Source organism: Temnothorax curvispinosus, unplaced genomic scaffold (assembly GCF_003070985.1).
Source record: "Temnothorax curvispinosus isolate PA1 unplaced genomic scaffold, ASM307098v1 QBEX01001795.1, whole genome shotgun sequence".
NCBI classification, from domain to species: domain Eukaryota; kingdom Metazoa; phylum Arthropoda; class Insecta; order Hymenoptera; family Formicidae; genus Temnothorax; species Temnothorax curvispinosus.
This window is the reverse complement of record NW_020211575.1, coordinates 1,705-20,020: the sequence shown is the minus strand read 5'-3', so window position 1 is coordinate 20,020 and position 18,316 is coordinate 1,705. Positions and strand designations below refer to the sequence as shown.

General features: G+C 41.0%; 1 protein-coding gene across 1 annotated transcript in view; it reads right to left on the bottom strand.

The window, feature by feature from the left end:
- LOC112468612 overlaps positions 1-16,181 on the bottom strand; it is a 57,018-nt gene extending 40,837 nt beyond the window's left edge. Inside the window, exons 1-6 of the mRNA XM_025037871.1 lie at positions 16,121-16,181; positions 15,714-15,894; positions 9,969-10,113; positions 8,122-9,073; positions 5,952-7,150; positions 3,569-3,850 (exon numbers count right to left, since the gene is read on the bottom strand). Of these exons, the coding sequence (XP_024893639.1) occupies positions 3,569-3,850; positions 5,952-7,150; positions 8,122-9,073; positions 9,969-10,113; positions 15,714-15,894; positions 16,121-16,181 (2,820 nt within the window). The remainder of the gene's footprint in view (positions 1-3,568; positions 3,851-5,951; positions 7,151-8,121; positions 9,074-9,968; positions 10,114-15,713; positions 15,895-16,120) is intronic.
- Positions 16,182-18,316: the final 2,135 nt, after the last annotated feature.

Genomic DNA, 18,316 nt, shown 5'->3' with positions numbered 1-18,316 from the left:
CAGAGGGTTTAAGGGAGAGCATAGCTTGTGAAATCATCGGTCAGAACTGTCTACCTTCACATCCTTTTTTTTCAATAATAGATCAATATATTTGAATCACCCTTTTTATTCTTTCTCTTATATAATCGGCTACTTTTTGATCGATGGTTTGTTCTGAATAAATCCTTTTTGAAATTTAATTATAATTTAAAAGTCAATCTTCTTGCAACTTTGATCCTTCTTATATATAATTTGTTTAAACCAAATGATCAAATACCATGAAATGGTATCCTCTCTCCCTTAATTCCAGAAATTCCCGAAAACCCTGTATCGAACGAAGAAGATACGGCGACGAATTGGCGGTCGCGCGCGGCGACAGAGGCACTCGTCGCGTTTGCCCGCACTCGCATCCCCTCGAGTGACGCACCCGCGTGTGTGTATGCACGCACGGTCGCCCTCGCTCGAGCTGTTACTTTTCATTATGCACAATGCGGATAGACGTGGACATTTTATTTATCATAGGAATACGCGCGCGCTCGGGTCCACCATTCACCGGTGTCCCTTTCTGGCTCCCTCTGCTCCTCTCCTCCCCCTCCCTCCGGAAAGGGGAGCCATCCCTCTTTTATCCACTCGCAGCCTCCCAACGGTCCACGGGAAGGACAAGACAATGCGCACGCGACGCACAACGGCGCGGAAAGAACCGTTCTCTCCACGTTTTCATTCCCCGCTTTTTCCAAGGGGTGTCTGTCGCAAGGGAGAGGGTCCAACATATTCGGAAAGATTGGGTCCCGAACGAAGGAAAACCGCATTGTCTCGCGATGCACACCAATAACTGTGTAATCAACACATCAATGTGTCTGATGACTTGTATGGCATCATCGATTTGTAATCCGATTTGTAAACATGGATTAACGCGCGATAACGAACACTTTTAACCAGGATTCATCAAGATCATGTTTTTTTCAGGGTGTTTCCTAAGTAAGTACAAAAAATTGAAGAGGATATTCCGTGGCTTATTTTAGGAAGAAAATATATGCCATAAATATATATGCCCTAAACTGTTTCGTTTTCAAAATACGGAGTGTCAAAGACGTACGTCCCTGGTGGATCTAAAAATGTTTCATCAGTACTGGAAAATAGTTGTTAACACCATATGTACGCATACCAAATTTGAATAAAAAATATCTTTAAATGTTTTCCATATTTTCGAAATTTTCATATTTTTTTCGCAACTTTCACACCCTGTATTTTGAAAACAAAGCAGATTAGGGCATATGTTTATAGGACCTTTTCTTTCTAAAATAAGCTACGAAATATGTAATTTCCCCCCAATTTTTTGTACTCACTTAGAAACCACTCTGTATATTATTTCACATTTATTATACACTTATTCATGTATTATTTTACTTACACACTTTTCGCATTACTCATATACTTTCTCATATATTATTAAAAAGTGCGAGTACACATCTGGTACACAGAAATTTTTTCCCGCCGCGAGCAATGCCCGAGGAAGACACCGCCGTCGTGAACGTTACATGGATAATGCTTGTCCGCCGGAATGATAATGCCGGTGAACCAGCCAACAAAATGAGAGAAAATTAGTGCGGAGGTCGCGGAAGAGGACTGCACTTATTTCCCAGAAGCGTAGTTTCTCGTTTCGTGATCTACGGTGAACGTGGAAGAGCCATCTCGTTCGCCCTTTATATTTCCCGTCATCCTGCCTTTGATCTAGTCTCCTGTGCAAAGTATTCCACTCCCTTCGCGTTCATTTCCGGTGTCACAAGAAGTGACGCGTATCGTCCGAGCGATCTTCAAAGTAGACCGATTCGAGACTATTGGACGATGTGCAAGATAGATCGTCTCAAGGATATCGATGTCGAAGCGAACTGTCGTTATTGTTTCAAGGGGATAAGCGAAATACCTGATTCTAGTTCGGTAACGTTATACTTTAATTCTCTCTCTTTTGAATTATTCTATTGAATCTTTTAAGGAAGACATCGGAAGAGACCGTTGATTCTATTCCCTTCTCTTTTGAAAGGGCATGTCATCGGTACTCGAATCTATCGAAATATTGTTGTCGCTTTTCCGCGATGCCGATTAGTTCTCTTGTTGCGCTTATGTCATGAGTGGCTGTCATGACATATTTTGACAGTTGTGTGGTTAATAGTGTAATAGTAACAGTGAAATATATTAAAAATAAATAATGCGCGCGTAACGCGCGTCCGTGATGTCTAGTTTATTAAAATTTTACAGAGAGATTAAATTTTCCCTTATTTTTTGCCATTATTTTTATAAACTTTACATATTATGTAGATAGACATATATAAGATATAAAAATGCTAATAAAATTTGTGAAATTAATATATGCGAAGAGAAGCACAGATATATTATATTATTACCTACTTAAGAATAATCTGTTATCAGTTTAACCCTAGCTCGCCATAATACGGTCCAGTGGACTGCTGAACGTATTTCTGTTTTCACATAATAACATAATTTTCTAGTTTCGTTATAATAAGTTCGGTTTGAATTCAAATTATTTTCTTGACCTGATATTATCATAAACATCTGATTCAGCGTCTGCATTTCCAATTTCTACAGTACAAGCTTAAAAATATTAATTAGAATAAAAATGACAATGCGCGACAAAGTCGAGCGGTCTCACGGACCAGAGTGTGACGAATTAAGGGCTCGAAAATAAGTGTGGCTAGCTAGGGTTAATATTTGATAAGTATATTAGCCCTGAAAAAAACTCGAAAAATAAAGATTGATTATTTCTTGGAGCTTTTCCTGTTTAATTCTGCTTTCAATGGTACTCTATCACGTCGCAATTTCGAGAAAATTGAGATTTTAAATTCATAAAAGAGAACTACTTCGACTCAACAGATTATTTTAAATTACAAAATTATACAGTTTGAAAAAACTTTTGTTGAATTATGTTATTATCGAACATAAGAGAATATTGTATAATCGTATATGCAAATAATACATGATTTTATTATATAATATATAATTTATCATACATGCATCATTGATGTATCTTATTATTTTATTATCTAAATACATCGGTATTATTTTATATGTCATTATACTATACACTGTTTTATTTAATGTAATAAAATACTTGCAGCAAGAGAGTCTACCGGCACGTAATTCCCCAATCGCAGTAAGATATTTAAGTGAAAAATGCCTTAATAATTGAGCTGGTGGATACGAGAATACATTGGTCATCACGATCATCGGGTTTGACTTTTTCTTTTGGAGATTTAAGAAAAAAAAATAGGGTGTATTTACGCCTATCCGCAATATTCAAGAAAAACTAGTAAAATGTCAAAAAGATTCAAAATAACGAAAAGGCAAATAAACAATAAAGTAAAAAACTGTTATCAAAACTCTAAAATAAAAAAGTATCTGGAAGGCATACGTAGCATGTATATTACTATACGTTATTAATATTTCGCTATACGTATAAATAGTTACATGAGATGTTGGCATGTAAGACGAAGTAAGAAAAACGCGACTGTTAACGCCCCCGTCGGGAGGCCAGAGGGCTACGTTCCCGGCTGAATATTTCACACAAACTCACCTCTCGCCTGGAATTATTGGTGGTCGGTGTGCGTCTTCCCCTGGCAAAGCCGGCGTCCATGGACCTGGTGTTCAAGGAAGCCTGCTCCTTCGGGTCGATGACCGGCGGGATACGATGGGGTGGCACCCTCGGCCTGTACTCCACGGTCCGGCTGCTGCTGTGACTCTTGGACTTCGGTGGCGTCATCACGGCGCTCTGGCCAACGTCCGAGCAGCTTTCCTCGTCAGCTTCCTCGACGGGCGAGGGCGGCAACGGCGGGAACTCCATCACGTCGACACTCACCTGCCAAAGTACAGTGCAACTGCAGTTCAGAAGCGAAGAGCGGTTCAAGAAGATAGTACCGAAATCGAGAGGAAATCTTGTCAATTTCATTCAGCGAATGGACTCGTTCCACACGGAAACTCGCACCCTCTCACAATGTAATCGTGCAACGTTCGGATTTTATTCTATTCCCAAAAAGGAAAACGAGTTTACGCGAAGTCAATCTATCTCTGAATCTAAGTATCTAGTTGGCTTATCGATCTCGATTGCCAGATTTGCGCGAGCGATAAGTTTGAAAGATTAATTATTCAAATTAATGTTTCATTAAAACAAGCTCTATTTGGTGAACAAAATTACATTTAGCGTAAAAAAATGACAACAAATTACTCTCGCTCTTGTGCTAAAAAAGTTCATTTTTTTTTGTTGAACAGTATTATTGCGCCTGGCAGCGTTTCTTACTTTCTACTAAATGTTCAACATGTGGATGATAACTGACATATCGTTTTTATTTGGTGACACAGTTGCTTTCGAATTAAACTTTCCATCTAGGAATTTATGCCTAAAATGATGATTTATAAGTGAATATCATCAATATCATATTGCTCCAATTTTAAATAATCATTTGTTTCAGCTCATGCTTATCTTTTTAACATGTTTTACGAACAATCGTATGTTACGATTTTATGTTAAATAATAGCATAAGAGTATATTTAATAATTAATCAATCAAACCATATAAAGTTTTGGATAGCTTAAGACAATAATATGTGAGCAATCGACCGTATACTTTTGCGTGACCGATGACCGTATCCATAGAAATACTATAACTGCATAACATCTCCATGCGGAAAGTTTCCAAATTGAAAAATTTAATCTCGCACAGCTTTTGTAAACATCAGAGTGAAAATGTGTAAAATAATCCGCTGTTTTCACATCACATGATAGGAACAAGCAAATCGCTTGCTCTAGCAATCTCGAAAATCGCTTCTACCTCCGATAGAATTGATTTTTCGAACGATGTTCATTCAGCATTTTTCACCCAGCCTACTGGCCACTACTATCTACTCTACAAGTCTTGAACCTTTTTTTCATAACGTCCTGTATACGCCTCGTCGAACAATATTGAGAGATACATATATGGTCGAGATTTAATTTCAGATTGACATGAGAAGCTTCTAAAGAGCTGGCGGATGCAAATTTTCAATGGAAACTAGCTTGACTCAGAACCTGTTAATCGATGAAGGACCCTCGATGGAGATATATGTATATGAATGGCCATTCACCTCGATGACTATTCAGCGAGTCTGTTAGATATTTTCACTGAAGCAATGGATCAACAGGAGGTAGTTCACGGCTCTGTATTCGAGGGATGCTTTCATTGCTTTCAACAGATCGAAGACAACGGTAACCGCAATTGATTGTGTTTGTTACTTTTTTAGATTTTTAATTAAAACGTGGACATATCTCGAGAAATTACGATCGCGATTTATGTGCCCGCACTACGTTCAACGACCGTAACTTTACGAAAACTAAAATGTTAGGAAATTACTTAAAATGTTTCCAGTGAGAACTGAGCACAAGTCAAAGATACTAATAGATACGTGGTCTAACATTGGATGATACACGTTATGTGATAAAAAATTAAAATCTCTCGTTGGAGTTAATTACGTGGGAATAATCGGTAAAAAACGGATTCGCGTGCAGGAACCGGGCCGGACGCGCGGCGGTTCTCTCAGTACCTCCACATTTCATGACGAAAAATGCGGTCGTAGCGCGGCATCGCTAATGGAATCCTATATTATAGAGGTAATACTACCAATTTATAGACGGGAGCGGCTCGCTCCGGTCTCAGCTGCTCGGCGCCTTTTCACCATCGCGGCGCGCGCCCACCACGCGCCCGTGTATCTCCTCCCTTGCATTTTTCACGACGCAGATGCACCACGGCGATCCCATACCTTAAAGGCAAGACTCTCTATTTCCGCTTCGTCTTTACGCGGCGGCATTTTAAGCGACGCGCGGCGCGTGCAAGGTAAACGCTTGGTCGACTCGCGTGACCGACATATTCGCGAAAATATTCGAGTTACGCGACCGAGTCGCGGAACTCCCCTGGATTCCACTCTTACCTGGAATTCCGGGTTCTTCGAGTCCTCCAGAATGGCGTCGATCACGTTCTCGATCTGCTTCTGATCGTTCTTATGGTTCTCGATACCATTCTGGCGCAGCCGCCTGCCGGACGAGTAGACGACGTCGCTGGTGCCGTTGAGTTTCCTCCGATCCGCGAAGTCCGCGTCCGAGCTGGCCTTGGACGTCTCGGAGTCGGAGCTGTATTGCTGCTGCTGCTGCCTGCCGCGCGTCTTGCCGTCGTAAGAGCTACCGTCGATCGTCACGGGTTTCCGACCGTCGTGGACCAGCGGGAATTCGCTTTCGAAGCTATTTCGCTTCGAGCTCTGCTTCAGGTCGCCGTTCCGCCAGCGTTTGCTCTCGCAGAAAGACTCGCTGTTCTTCACGTTCTCGATCTCCTTGATCGCGTCGCTCACCTTCTCCAGCTGACGACGATTCTCCTTGAGCGCTTTCTTCACGATCTGATCCTCTATCAGCAAGTTCACCGGGATCTTAGAGGCCAGTCGCTCGTCGCTCACCGCGCTCGCAAGTTTTTTCTTCGTTGTCGTCTCGGCGAGCGCGCTGTTCGTCGACGACCTGCCAATGTCCAGATCCGCTAAGTTAGGCGCCGTTGGGATACCGTTGCAGTCTCTCGATCGGTCCAGACGGAGACCCATCTGATCGTCCTCGATCGGCGACGGCGGTAACCGAGGTAGTTCGATGTTTTCGTGCTCCTTGTCCTTATCCGAGATGTCGGACGCCTCCTCTTCTTCCACGGTGATCTCCAACTGGGCCCGATTGCTGGCGTCGTTGTTGATCGCCGGCATCGACACGACCCGGATGAGGTCCGGTGGCGGCACCGGGATCGCGAATTCCGCCGGCGGCTCATCGAGACCCTCCAGCTTACCCTCCTTTAACAGGCTCTTGATGTTGTCGAAGGTACTCGAATATCGCTTCACATCCGACAATCGGCTCCCTTCCTCGCCGTTCTCAAAGGACAGACTCTTGGTCTTGGTCGGCGTTTTCGGCAAAACTTTGCGCTCCTTCTTACGGCCGCGTCGTATGACGTAGGTGCCGTTTTTCGTAAGCTCCTGCGGCCGTATCTGATCTAGATCGTTCGTGGACGAGTCCGAGTACGGTGAGATCAGGTCGTCGTCGGTCGTCGACAGTCGCTGATCCTGCCAGTCGTCAAAATCGCGCAGCTTGGATGCGGAACCTACACCTGGAACATAATCAACCGTATCTCGTCCTGCCTTTCCTCTTTCCTACCTCCTGCTGCTCATTTTGCAAACCGGCAGATAGAATGAAATACAACAAATAAAGATAAAACTTGATAATTCATATTGTCTGAATTTGTTTAAAACTCGGACGGAAAAATAATTTTATTTATATTTTTATTTATATTTATCTCGAGTTTAGTGGGTTCAACAGCGATTTGCCAATACTTATAAAAAATTCTAAGTGCGTGAAAATTGAGGGAACACGAATTTTCTTCCAAAAGACGGATTCCTTTAATCATATAATATGCAATGCGTGCAAGTCAAAACTAACAACTCAAAAAAATAGCTTTTTGCAAACGCAAGGAAGAGAATAATCATTTTCCGTAGTTTTTTTTATAAGAAATACAATTTCACTCTCTTCAGAATATTTTATTATAATGGAATTTCGAAAAATTACAAATAAAGTCGTAAGAAAAATCTAAATATAAAGTATTTTACCGGTTTCCTAAATTTGAAGTCAATTTCTGTAAGAACTTTTAACAATATTTAATGATAGAGATAATGTAACATTGTGTATATACATGTATATACATACATATATACATACACATACAGTGTCTATAAAGTCTGTCCCCACCCCTTATATTTTGGCTCTAAATAGTGAAAACCCGCGAAATACGTGGAGAGCAGGCAACCCAACCCCTTTAAATGAGTAGCTCCTCGAAATGATTGAACACGTATTTCGCAATTTTTCATAATTTTGAACCGTTTCCGAAATATAGGGGGAGACAAACTTTGTAGACATACAGGGTATGACATATATACAGAGTGTCTGGTAATAAGTGTCACACCTACAGAGGGTAGGTAGAGAGGATTTTAAATTGAATAGAAAAGTTCTGCACCGTTTTGCAATTACGACAATAAATAATGAGTTATTATCATAATTGCAAAATGGTGCAGGAAAGGCACTTACTTGACACATCACTGCTCTTTCGTCGTCTCCTGCCGACAACCTTGGTGCTGCCGGGCGCGTATAGAGGATCGTCCTCCAGAGAGACCTCCCACGCGATGGAGTGTCTCTTGCTGATGGGCGGCGGTGGTGGCAGTAGCTCCTCCAGGGAGTCGTCGGAAAAGCGCTCCTCCTCGGATTGCGTCCTAAAGTCGGCCGAGTTTCGCGCGGAGAAGTCGGAATTACGTGTGGAGAACAGGTCGGAGTAGTGCTCCTCGGAACAACGGTCGGACGTGGGCGCTGAGAAGCGCTCGCTCGAGTCCGCGCGCGGCAGCGCGAACGAAACGAAGTCGAGATTGCGTATGGAAAACGGCTCGGAGGTCGGCACGGAAACGTGATCGTTCGAGCTCGCGCTCGCCACCGCGATCGAGAAGTCCGAGTGGAAGCGCTCGTTCGACGTGGAGTTGGCGCGCGAGAAGTCTGACGAGTCGCAGTTGGCCCGCATGGAGAATCGCTCGACGCTGACCGAGCTGGAACGCGGTATCGACGACCGACTCTCGGACTCGGAATTTCTCGAGAACCGGCCCTCGCTCGAGTCCGAGTCGTTGCGACTGCGTCGCGTCGACTCCTTGTCCGATCGGTTCATCAGCAGACGGTCCTCCACGCTGCTCGACTTCATAATCTCGTTCTGCTGGCGTTGCGGCTTCCTCAGGTGATGGCCGGCGCGATCGGGGCTGCTCTGCCGCTGGCGACCGTTACTTCCGTCCTCCAGGCAGTCCTCCGAGGAACGGCGACGCACTTCCCGGTGCTTCTCCACTGCGCTCGGATTCGTACGCGGCGGAATCCAGTTGAAGGACACCTTGCCATCGTACGGCAAACTGGCGAATTTGCTGGGCGGACTGGGTGGTTGGGCCAACCGCAACGATTCCACGGTTCCGTTCTCCCAGCCGTACGGCCGCTGGTGGCGAGTTTTCGGCTATCGAAATTTAACAAGTCACGACAGGCTGCCCCGAAAATCCACGAAAATATTTTCGAAATCAAATCTCTCACGTTAAGATTCCGTTTAAGTAAAACGTGCAGAAAATTAAGTGAGATACAGAAGTCCGTTATTTATTGAGATACATAATTACTGCGAAGCGAACTTTATTTCTTAGGCCGGTATTCATAGTCGGATCTTATACATATATTTAAGATCGTCTTATAAGGCTGGTCAAAGGCAGTCTTAAGATTTCGTTCATCAGCCAATCAAATGGCAGTATTAGCAACTTAAAACATTACTTAAGACGGTCTTGAAATAAGATCTGACTGTGAATACCGGCCTTAGAGTCTTTAACAAAGTAATTTTACTCACACTTAAGCGAATAATAAGAATTCCTTATATTTAAAAGGTAAGCGTAAAAGCCATTTGTCTTTTTAATCGCTCATAATTGCGAAACTATCGACGCTTCGACGTTTTCATCGCGACAATCTCAGGTTCAAATTGCCTCAAGAGTTAAAGAAACCTGGGACACCCTCTACTAAATACATCACAATTCGCCCGTGATAAAACAATTGAGGCGTCTTCTATACGATTCTACCTGTAAAGTACGAACCTCGATAGAATCACGGGGGAATCTTCAATAGCTCATAGATCGGAGCTTCGCTCGAATCGGGCTTATCAAGCGCGGTAGTTTCGACTTTACGCGGTCGACTCGTAAACCGGTATCGTTACGACGAACGCCGACGAGAAAGTCGCGAGATTACGAGCGCCCGGGCGCCAATCTATGTTACGTACTACGTTGCGATCCGGCTTGTTGTAAGCAAGCCGAGTTTACCAGCGGCCATCGAAGGGGAGAAAAACGAAAGAAGAGAGAAAACGAAAAGATACTCACGAGAGTAGTCTGTGTGGTAACCGCGTTCCCGTGACGCATGCTATCCTCCACGGCGACCATCCACTGCTGCCGGCCGCTGACGTTATTTCGTCGCTCTGAAGCCTGGCCCACGACATTCCTCTTTGACGAGTTTCCTGGCGAAACCCTGGCCGACAAACGAAGCGAAAATGAATGGGATTAAAACGCGGATATATCAAATCTAGTTGAATTTAGCGCCCTGTGTCAGTTTTCATCTCATTTTATCGCCCTCAATGGGATTTGCAAACGAGTACGGCGTACGTGTGTTATAAAATAGACGATGATGAATATGTTTCCGATACTTCTGACACGTAATAGGAACATCGTAAAATATCGGGGTAAATTTGATCAGTTTGTTAAGTGTTAAAACGTCGATGAAATATTGATACGACTGATATTTTTAACATTATTTTTTCGATACAGCTACATATCATTTTAACAACATATTTGTTTTAAAAAAAGTTTTTTCTTAATTTACAGTTAAATGTAAGAAAGTGTTTTTAACTACATGATTACTATACGTATAAGTAGAATTAAATAGAAAGTATATAAAAAATTCTTGCAAAAAGTTTTGATGTTATAGAAAGTAAATGATAAAACAATGAGAAAAGAAATAAAAAAAGTAAGTTAAAGAAAAGAATAATCATATAAAAATATCACATAAAAATCTTTATAAAATTTGAAAAAATCTAAATTCTTTAAAATTTAGGTTTCTATCATATTCATTTCATTTTGAATTTGTTCGTTTTAAAATCAGATTTACATTCCGTTACCTGGAAATCCCTTAACCCTTAGCTGGCACACTTCACCAGAATCACATAGCTAGCACACTGGGGGCCCGTTTCAGACCCCACTAAAATGCTTGCTCCGATATCAAATCGCGTGAATAAAACGCGTCTCGAGCGCGAAAATTGCGATTTTTTTCAAGTGACGCACGCAACGCTTGCAAAACGTGAATCTTTGCAAAACAAGCGTGACAATGCATCATCAAGGTATCGCGTAGGCGTAGGTCGTTTATAGCTCTACGGAGGGAGTAAAGTTTTTAACCCTCTTTCAAATATTCCCAAAGTTATCAAGTTGCCGAAGAAAAATGCGTAAATTTTGACAACCTGTGCTGCCGAATAACGAAGTCATGGAAGCATCGAAGAAGAATAAGGGAACTTTCGGAAAGGGAATAAATCTGGCAGAAATTTATCTTCACTGTTACGACGAACAATCGATCCATTTGCGTTTTTCTTTCGCAAGCTAAGGTTGTTGTCAGATTCGACCAACAGCGTTGAATGTGTGCAAACGAAATTTGGATTAAAGAAATATGCGATATATTTTAAATAAACCGCGAACTAAACAATTTTTGCAATTTAGGTAAAAAATATTACTAATAAACTTATATTAATGAAATTATAGTTTTTTGTGGTAAAAGCGTCATGTAAAAACAAAATATTTAAAAAATAATATCGTTGTTTGTGTAGTTATTTTTAACATCAATCAATCCGCGGACTTATCGCGGTCCAAGCTGAACAAACTATTAGATGAAAATTATATGGTTTTCTTCATGAATGGTTCAATAATAATCTGTTATTTATATCTAAATTAGGTACAGTTTTACTTATAATTTTTTTGTTATATTTGCGATAACGCTGCTCAGTCAGTCTTTGACGTTCTTTATTTTTAAGCAGGCAAATTATATATAGGAATAAATTAAATCACACAATTTATACATACAAATTTTCGATATTCGTGGGCTTTTCGCATTGTGTCTCAATCGTGCCATCGATCGTTTGACTCGAGAAGAAAAGAGTATAATACACGTCGACATTGAAAAGCAAACCTGATCGATTTCCATTTAATCGTCGTTGCTCGATAAGCACCGCCTTCCTTGGCAATCCGCATAGAAATGCGATCCATCGCATTATTTAAGAGCCCTTTTGTTGATATTTGCAACTCGGATGTTTAACTTCCGCGAAATATGATCATTTGTAAACGAAACTACATATTGCCGTATAATTTCCGGTGAATCCAGCAGTTCCATTATGTTTCATTATCTCGGTTATGATAATTAACGTGAGCCCCGACTAATTTATAAATAGAACTACTTCAGCACGGAGATACGATAGATATATTTATGTACCTAATTAATCTAATATACAAGGCAAATTTATACTGTTGACGTAATATGGTGCATAATCGCGAGATACGAAGGAAAGTGATTTATAAAAAAAAGAAAAAAAGACAAACGGTTCGCGGGAAGAGAAGCTTGCCAGTCGCTATGCAAGTTTCCGCGGATACTTTCCGCTGCGAGAAAACGAAAGCCTCTTTCGCGCGTAACAAGTTTACCGCCGTGCGGCGCGCAAAGGAAGAGTCACGCTGATTTTCATTTTGCGTCAACGACGGCGAGAACGACAACGGTTGCGACGAGAGGAACGTTTTGTCAGAATGATGGCCACTCTACAGAGAGGAGGTTTTTCGATGGAAGGCGCAATCTGCATCTCGAGAACGGCGGAAAATGCTCGAATGCTCTTCACAGACCGTGAAGGCGTTTCTCTCTCACGATAGAACGGGTAATAGGCATGAAACGTGGTGATTAGGATCGACAAGTACAACGAGGACGTTGCGGCTGCCGTCGATGGCTTAAGGACTCGAAGGCCGCGGCTAACAAGGACAGCTGTGGATTCGATCGTCTTAGAATCGGAAAATCTTTGAATATCTCGCTGCTGCAAAAGCTTTTATAAAGAAATTGCATACGAAGAATTAATTTAAACTGGACCAACCGTAACGTACTATTCGAACTCTTTCGTACTTTATATTGTCATACTAAATGATTACACTATTTGACATAAAATTGCACAAGAAGAAGGTAATTGTTTCGAAAAAAGTCTTTTGCAAAACAGTATTATTATGCTCGCATTATATGATTAAGTATATAAGATAAAAGCGGGAATATTTGTCGAAGTAATACCACTCGGCTCTAATTTTATATAATTAAAAACGATTGCCAGCGCAAGAACAGGCATTTCATCTACACGGACCAGTGGGATACAGAAAAAGAAGGCTGCGTTTGTTCGCTTGCGGTGAAACAAGTATCTGGGAAAATCTTCAAAACGCCATCGGTTTTTAATTATACGGCGAATTGAACAAACGAATCAACCATCGATGAAATCGGTTCGATAGTTTTCCAAAGGAACGAGCCTGCAGAATGGAAACTATGAAACTACGAAACTACAAAACTGCACTCCCAGCACATCTCATCTTTGTCAAGGAGAAGACAATCGGAGTTGCGCGAAAATAGTACGAATATAGAAAGAGAGAGTTTAACTTCTAATCATCCGGGACTTGCGAGAGGGTTTTAGTCCTCTAGGCTTGTTTGAGGTAACGGCGAATGGAGTTGGCGAGGCACGGCGATGACGGGACTCCGGGCGAAAACGATACCTGTTCCTGATGAAACGAAAGTTACGTCCGGAACTAAACCTGAAGATATGAAAAAGTTCAGGAAGTCGTCGCGCGTGCGGCGGAAGAAGCGCGACGAAGAAACGCCGGCGCCGCCACCTTCTCATTACGGAAACGGAAGACCGTCCTCAGTCCCCCGAACGCGTTGAAACGCGGAAGAGGACCCGCAGATACGAAGACGACGGACAGAAATTTAAATAGACGCGGGTCTTCCACGGGTCTTCGTGACCGACGAGGCCGAGTAACTCCGTGAGTTATCGTTGCCTGGTACGTGAGCGAAATTATTTACAGCCTTGTGAGTTTTTCGACGAGAAGCGTGACATTCCACGCACGATCTCACCCTTCTAAATGTCGAGAATATATTCTCGAATCTGTAAAAACGCAATTTGTAAATTTTTGCATCGTTTAAAAATCGTCATGCAGTACTGCTTAAGACGTCTTAAGGTGTTCTGGATAGTTAGTCAAAATGCGAAGTTGATGAAAATTTAATATCATATTCTGTATTCTCTTTCGGGGCCAATATTCCGCGCGGTTTGATTGGATCAATCGCAGTGAACGGTCTATGCGTTTGTCATTCCAGTTCCTTCACCCGTTTCTCAACTGTGTATCTTATTACCGGTTTTCTCACGTTACGTATCGTTCGCTCTACGGGTTGTCTATCCATTCCCGTTTGCTACGTGTCGCGTGTGATTTTACTCTTACGGTGCTCGAGTCATACGCGACATTACTGGTCTCGCTGCACGAATTACTGTTTCTGCGTTATCGTTTATCTCACCACGCGTTTTCTCACTAAGATATCAAAACTTTGTACACGCCTTTGTACGTGGATTTGAATTTCACCTCGTTATTGTACGTTGTACTGTGAAATTAACTCTGCGGCTTAACACTTAATCCGTTACTCTCCTCGTACTACAATTACGCTTTGTACCTCCCTTACAAATGCAGCGTGTATAGTGTGTGTGTTGCGCGGTATGAATCGAGAATTAAATGAAATCAGGTAGGTACGTTTATTGACAAACAAGATATAGAGACAAAGTCTATGAAAATGTGAGACTTGTGAGACCAGGAAATGCAGTCAATCGACACTCCATTTCCAATCGATTCCTTTCCAGCAGATATGACGAAACGTATGCTTCTCAACTGAAGCTTTTTCAACGAAGAAATATATCAACAAGTGACATTTCTATTCAATTTTTATTTATTCAGAAAACTGCGATGCATTCAAAATTTCGCAATAAATATTATACTATAGGTAGCTCACTCTTCAAAATTTCAAAAAAATAAAATAATAGAGAATAAGATAAAAAAATCAAAAAAGAATTATCGATTTAAATATTGGAGATGTGCGAATCAAGGATTTTTTATGTCGAATTGAATCAACAAAACTTCATCCAAATCGAAGCGAATCGAATAAAATCGAATCAAATCGTTGAAATATAATTTTTAATTAACAATATAATTATAATTTAGATTAAATTTTAACACGCAGATAAGAAAGTAATTTGGTGTGGAAAAATAATATTGATTATATAGAATAAATTCTTTTTAAGATAAAAACCTATTTAATATAAAAAAGTAATAAAATATACTTTATTTAATGTCGTAGTAACTGAAACAATTAAGCGAAAGATCATAGATAAATTATAAAAAAATACTCTAATGTAGTATCCAATAACATTATTCAATTATATTCATAGAAATTAAGATAAAATAATATAGGTATAGTTTACTTTAGTATCAATACTCATAGCTTAGATACTATTTTTTTACGCATATTCAAACTTTTACTTACAATTTGATAGAGTCGCAGGACATGTCAAAAATTAAGAATAAACTTTTTGACTGCTATACTTAGCCGCTCAGTGAGCGGTTATAATACTGAATCCACTCATTAAATGCAGCTATTAATATAACCGTATTGTTTTGCTTATTAGCAAGAAATATAATTTTATAAAATTGACAATATACATATATAATTCGTGTTCAAACCATCTAAGTACGAAAAAAAATTTTTGAATAGTCCAGATTTGAATCATAGAATCGGGTGAGATTCGATTCGTATTCGAATAGTTTGCACACCTTTATTTTTATTAGATGTTCAATTGGAAAATAACTATATGTAATAAAAGCATTATTATAAATTTTTATTTTTTATACACAGGGATAATTTTTCTAGCATCGTATTTCCTATCAATTTTTCCAGTAAATGAAATACACGATTGTAGCTGACAAATGAAAGCCTGAAAAAAATACATAGATGATCGATGCGTATTTTATACTTACATTGGCAAAAGAGTCGAGATGATACGTTCGGCCTCCTCCGGGGGTGGCGGGAATTCCTGCGTCGAGACACCCGCGGGATCCTGCGGCTCTGGACAATCCGGAACCGGACGTAATGCTACCAGCGCCATTTTCGCCTTCCGGCCATTCATGCTCATGTAACCGTCGTCCTCGGATTGGTGTCCTGCCGACATACGTTTTGCGATTACGGCAAATTTCCCAAATTTTATCCAGCAGTGCAGGATAAGATAGGCGTTAGCGCGGAATGGGGTAAGGGGAGGGAGGATCCTCGCGAGACGCCAGGGCGAGAACGATTTAATCCACCGAACTTCCGAACTTATCCTAAACACAACGTCTCAATTACAATCCCTTTTCAAATAGTTTCCGAAATCGAAGCGGAATTGCATTACCTCCGTCGACGTTTGGTACTTTGGTGATCCTAGAAATACGTACGTTGCCGCAATAAAACATTGCAGACACTGATATCTCGAACTACCAAAAGCACTTCGCGGGAAGTAAATAGAAATCGATCGCTTCAGTCGTCTTTCCTCGCAGACTCTTCGTCCCTGTATCTTCATCTCGTCAAAATGCTCGCGTTAAAAACATAAAATTACGTTAGAAGCTAACGTTCTCCGCTGAAAAATGTTATCGCGATTAAAAGCGCGAGTATCGTAATACCGATTCTCCCTTTTCCGCGAGAGTGAAAAATCCCTCGTTAATTACCCACCATCGTTCGCATCAGGTGCACCGGCATATGGCGAGTGAGCCGCTGTCGATAGAATGCCGATTTGAAAATTTCGCGAACCGTGCACGAGAGAGAAAGAGAGCCCGGCTCTCTCTTTCTCTCTTCCCGCAAACGCGGCGATGTGCATGCTTTCACGCCGATTTTCCGCGAATTGAATGGCAGGCCGCCAAGTCGGCAGGTTTATATTGTACGTCCGTAGGAGCGTTTCGATGGAAATAAAGGGAAAATATGTATCCGGGAACCGTAGGAAAACGACGGCTGAGTCGAAGACTCGAACACGTCCGACGATCCGCCATCCGATAGGTCGACTGCCTTCGACGATAATCTTTTCTTCTTCCTCTTTTTTCTCCCTGCTGCTCACAAAATGCGTTTTCTACAAGCTGTTTGTACGCGCTTCGCTTCGTAGAAAAGTCTTATATGATTTTCCAGAGTGTCTGCTTTATAAAATTCCCTAAAAATTCCATTAGTTGAACTTGGAAAAGGAATTTTTGAATCGCGCTGTATTAGAATATTTTTAGATGCAAATGTAAATAATACTGTATGTTATTTGGCTCTTTTTTATTTGTCTTTTCTGACAATCTTTCCGTATGAACATAAGGAAAAATTAAGAGTTATTTATTTTAAACATCAGGTTTGAAAGAATAGGTATTGAAAAAAGTGAAAAACTTTCATAAAATAAGTACGGATTGGCATACATAAAACCGGCCTCAAAAAGTTTTTGTTAACTGTATTTTGTATTTTGGGACGGTTTTATGTGAGTGATCTTCTATCTCATATTGCATGTAACTTTCATCCTTTTATTTCCTATAAACAAAAATAGAACCTGCTATAAGCATAAAGAAAGTTTGAACATCTGATGAATATTGTAGAAAGAAAAATGCTTTCAAACAACACAAATTTCATCTAAAAATCTAAATAAACACCTAAAAATTTCCAACGGAATTTACACAGTATTTACTAAAAATATAACATTCAGTCATGCTTGTAAAATAAAAATAGAACCTTTGAAAAAAAATTTCGACAAAAATTCTGTTCGTTAAAAGTCGGATCTTCAATAATTTAGAAAAATCATTTAAAAGGTATAATTAATTCGTGGTTGTTAATTGATGAATTAATAAATTAATAACAATTCGAGCTAATCAGTAAATGTGAGTTTCATAAATAGATTGAGCTTGGCTTAGAAATTAGAATGAAATTGGGATCCGCTCGTATTCCGAGTTACATTCGGCGCAGCCTGGTATTCGTCTCATTGCGCGCAGTCGGCGGACCCTACAATTACGAGTTGGCCACGTGAGTTTGCCGGGATCGACGTACGCGAGAGTGCTAGAAAGTTAAATATCTTAGTCAGGGTGACGAGTTAAATCACATAAATCGCACACCACACACGCGCGCGCGCCCACTTTGACAACTCGTTCGCGTTGTCGCCTGCAAACGACTTTCCGCGACAACTCGCACCGGCATGGAACTTCGCGCTTCAAACGCGAGCAGATATCTTTAGAGGGGCGGAAATAGCGTGCAAAGTTCTAGAAAGAGGCGTACTCAGTTGTCACGGAGAATTTACTATCTTCGCCCTGTCGATATAAAGCGGCGCGCGCGCTCGCATCTTCCCACAAGTTCGAGGCGGATACTACCTCGGCAAAAATTTGTCGTGAGGCGATCATTTGTCGCGATTCCTAAAGCCGGCTATTTCAACGTAAGGGAAAGATTTCATTTGTGACAAAGTGCGACGTTCTTTCGTGTCGAAGAAAATCCGAGTTTAATATTTCATTCTCGCGGAACGATGGAACGTTACGTGTTAATAATTTGACGAACGTTAATAGCGAGCGATGTTTATCGCCACTCTACCGTTGATATGCTTAAT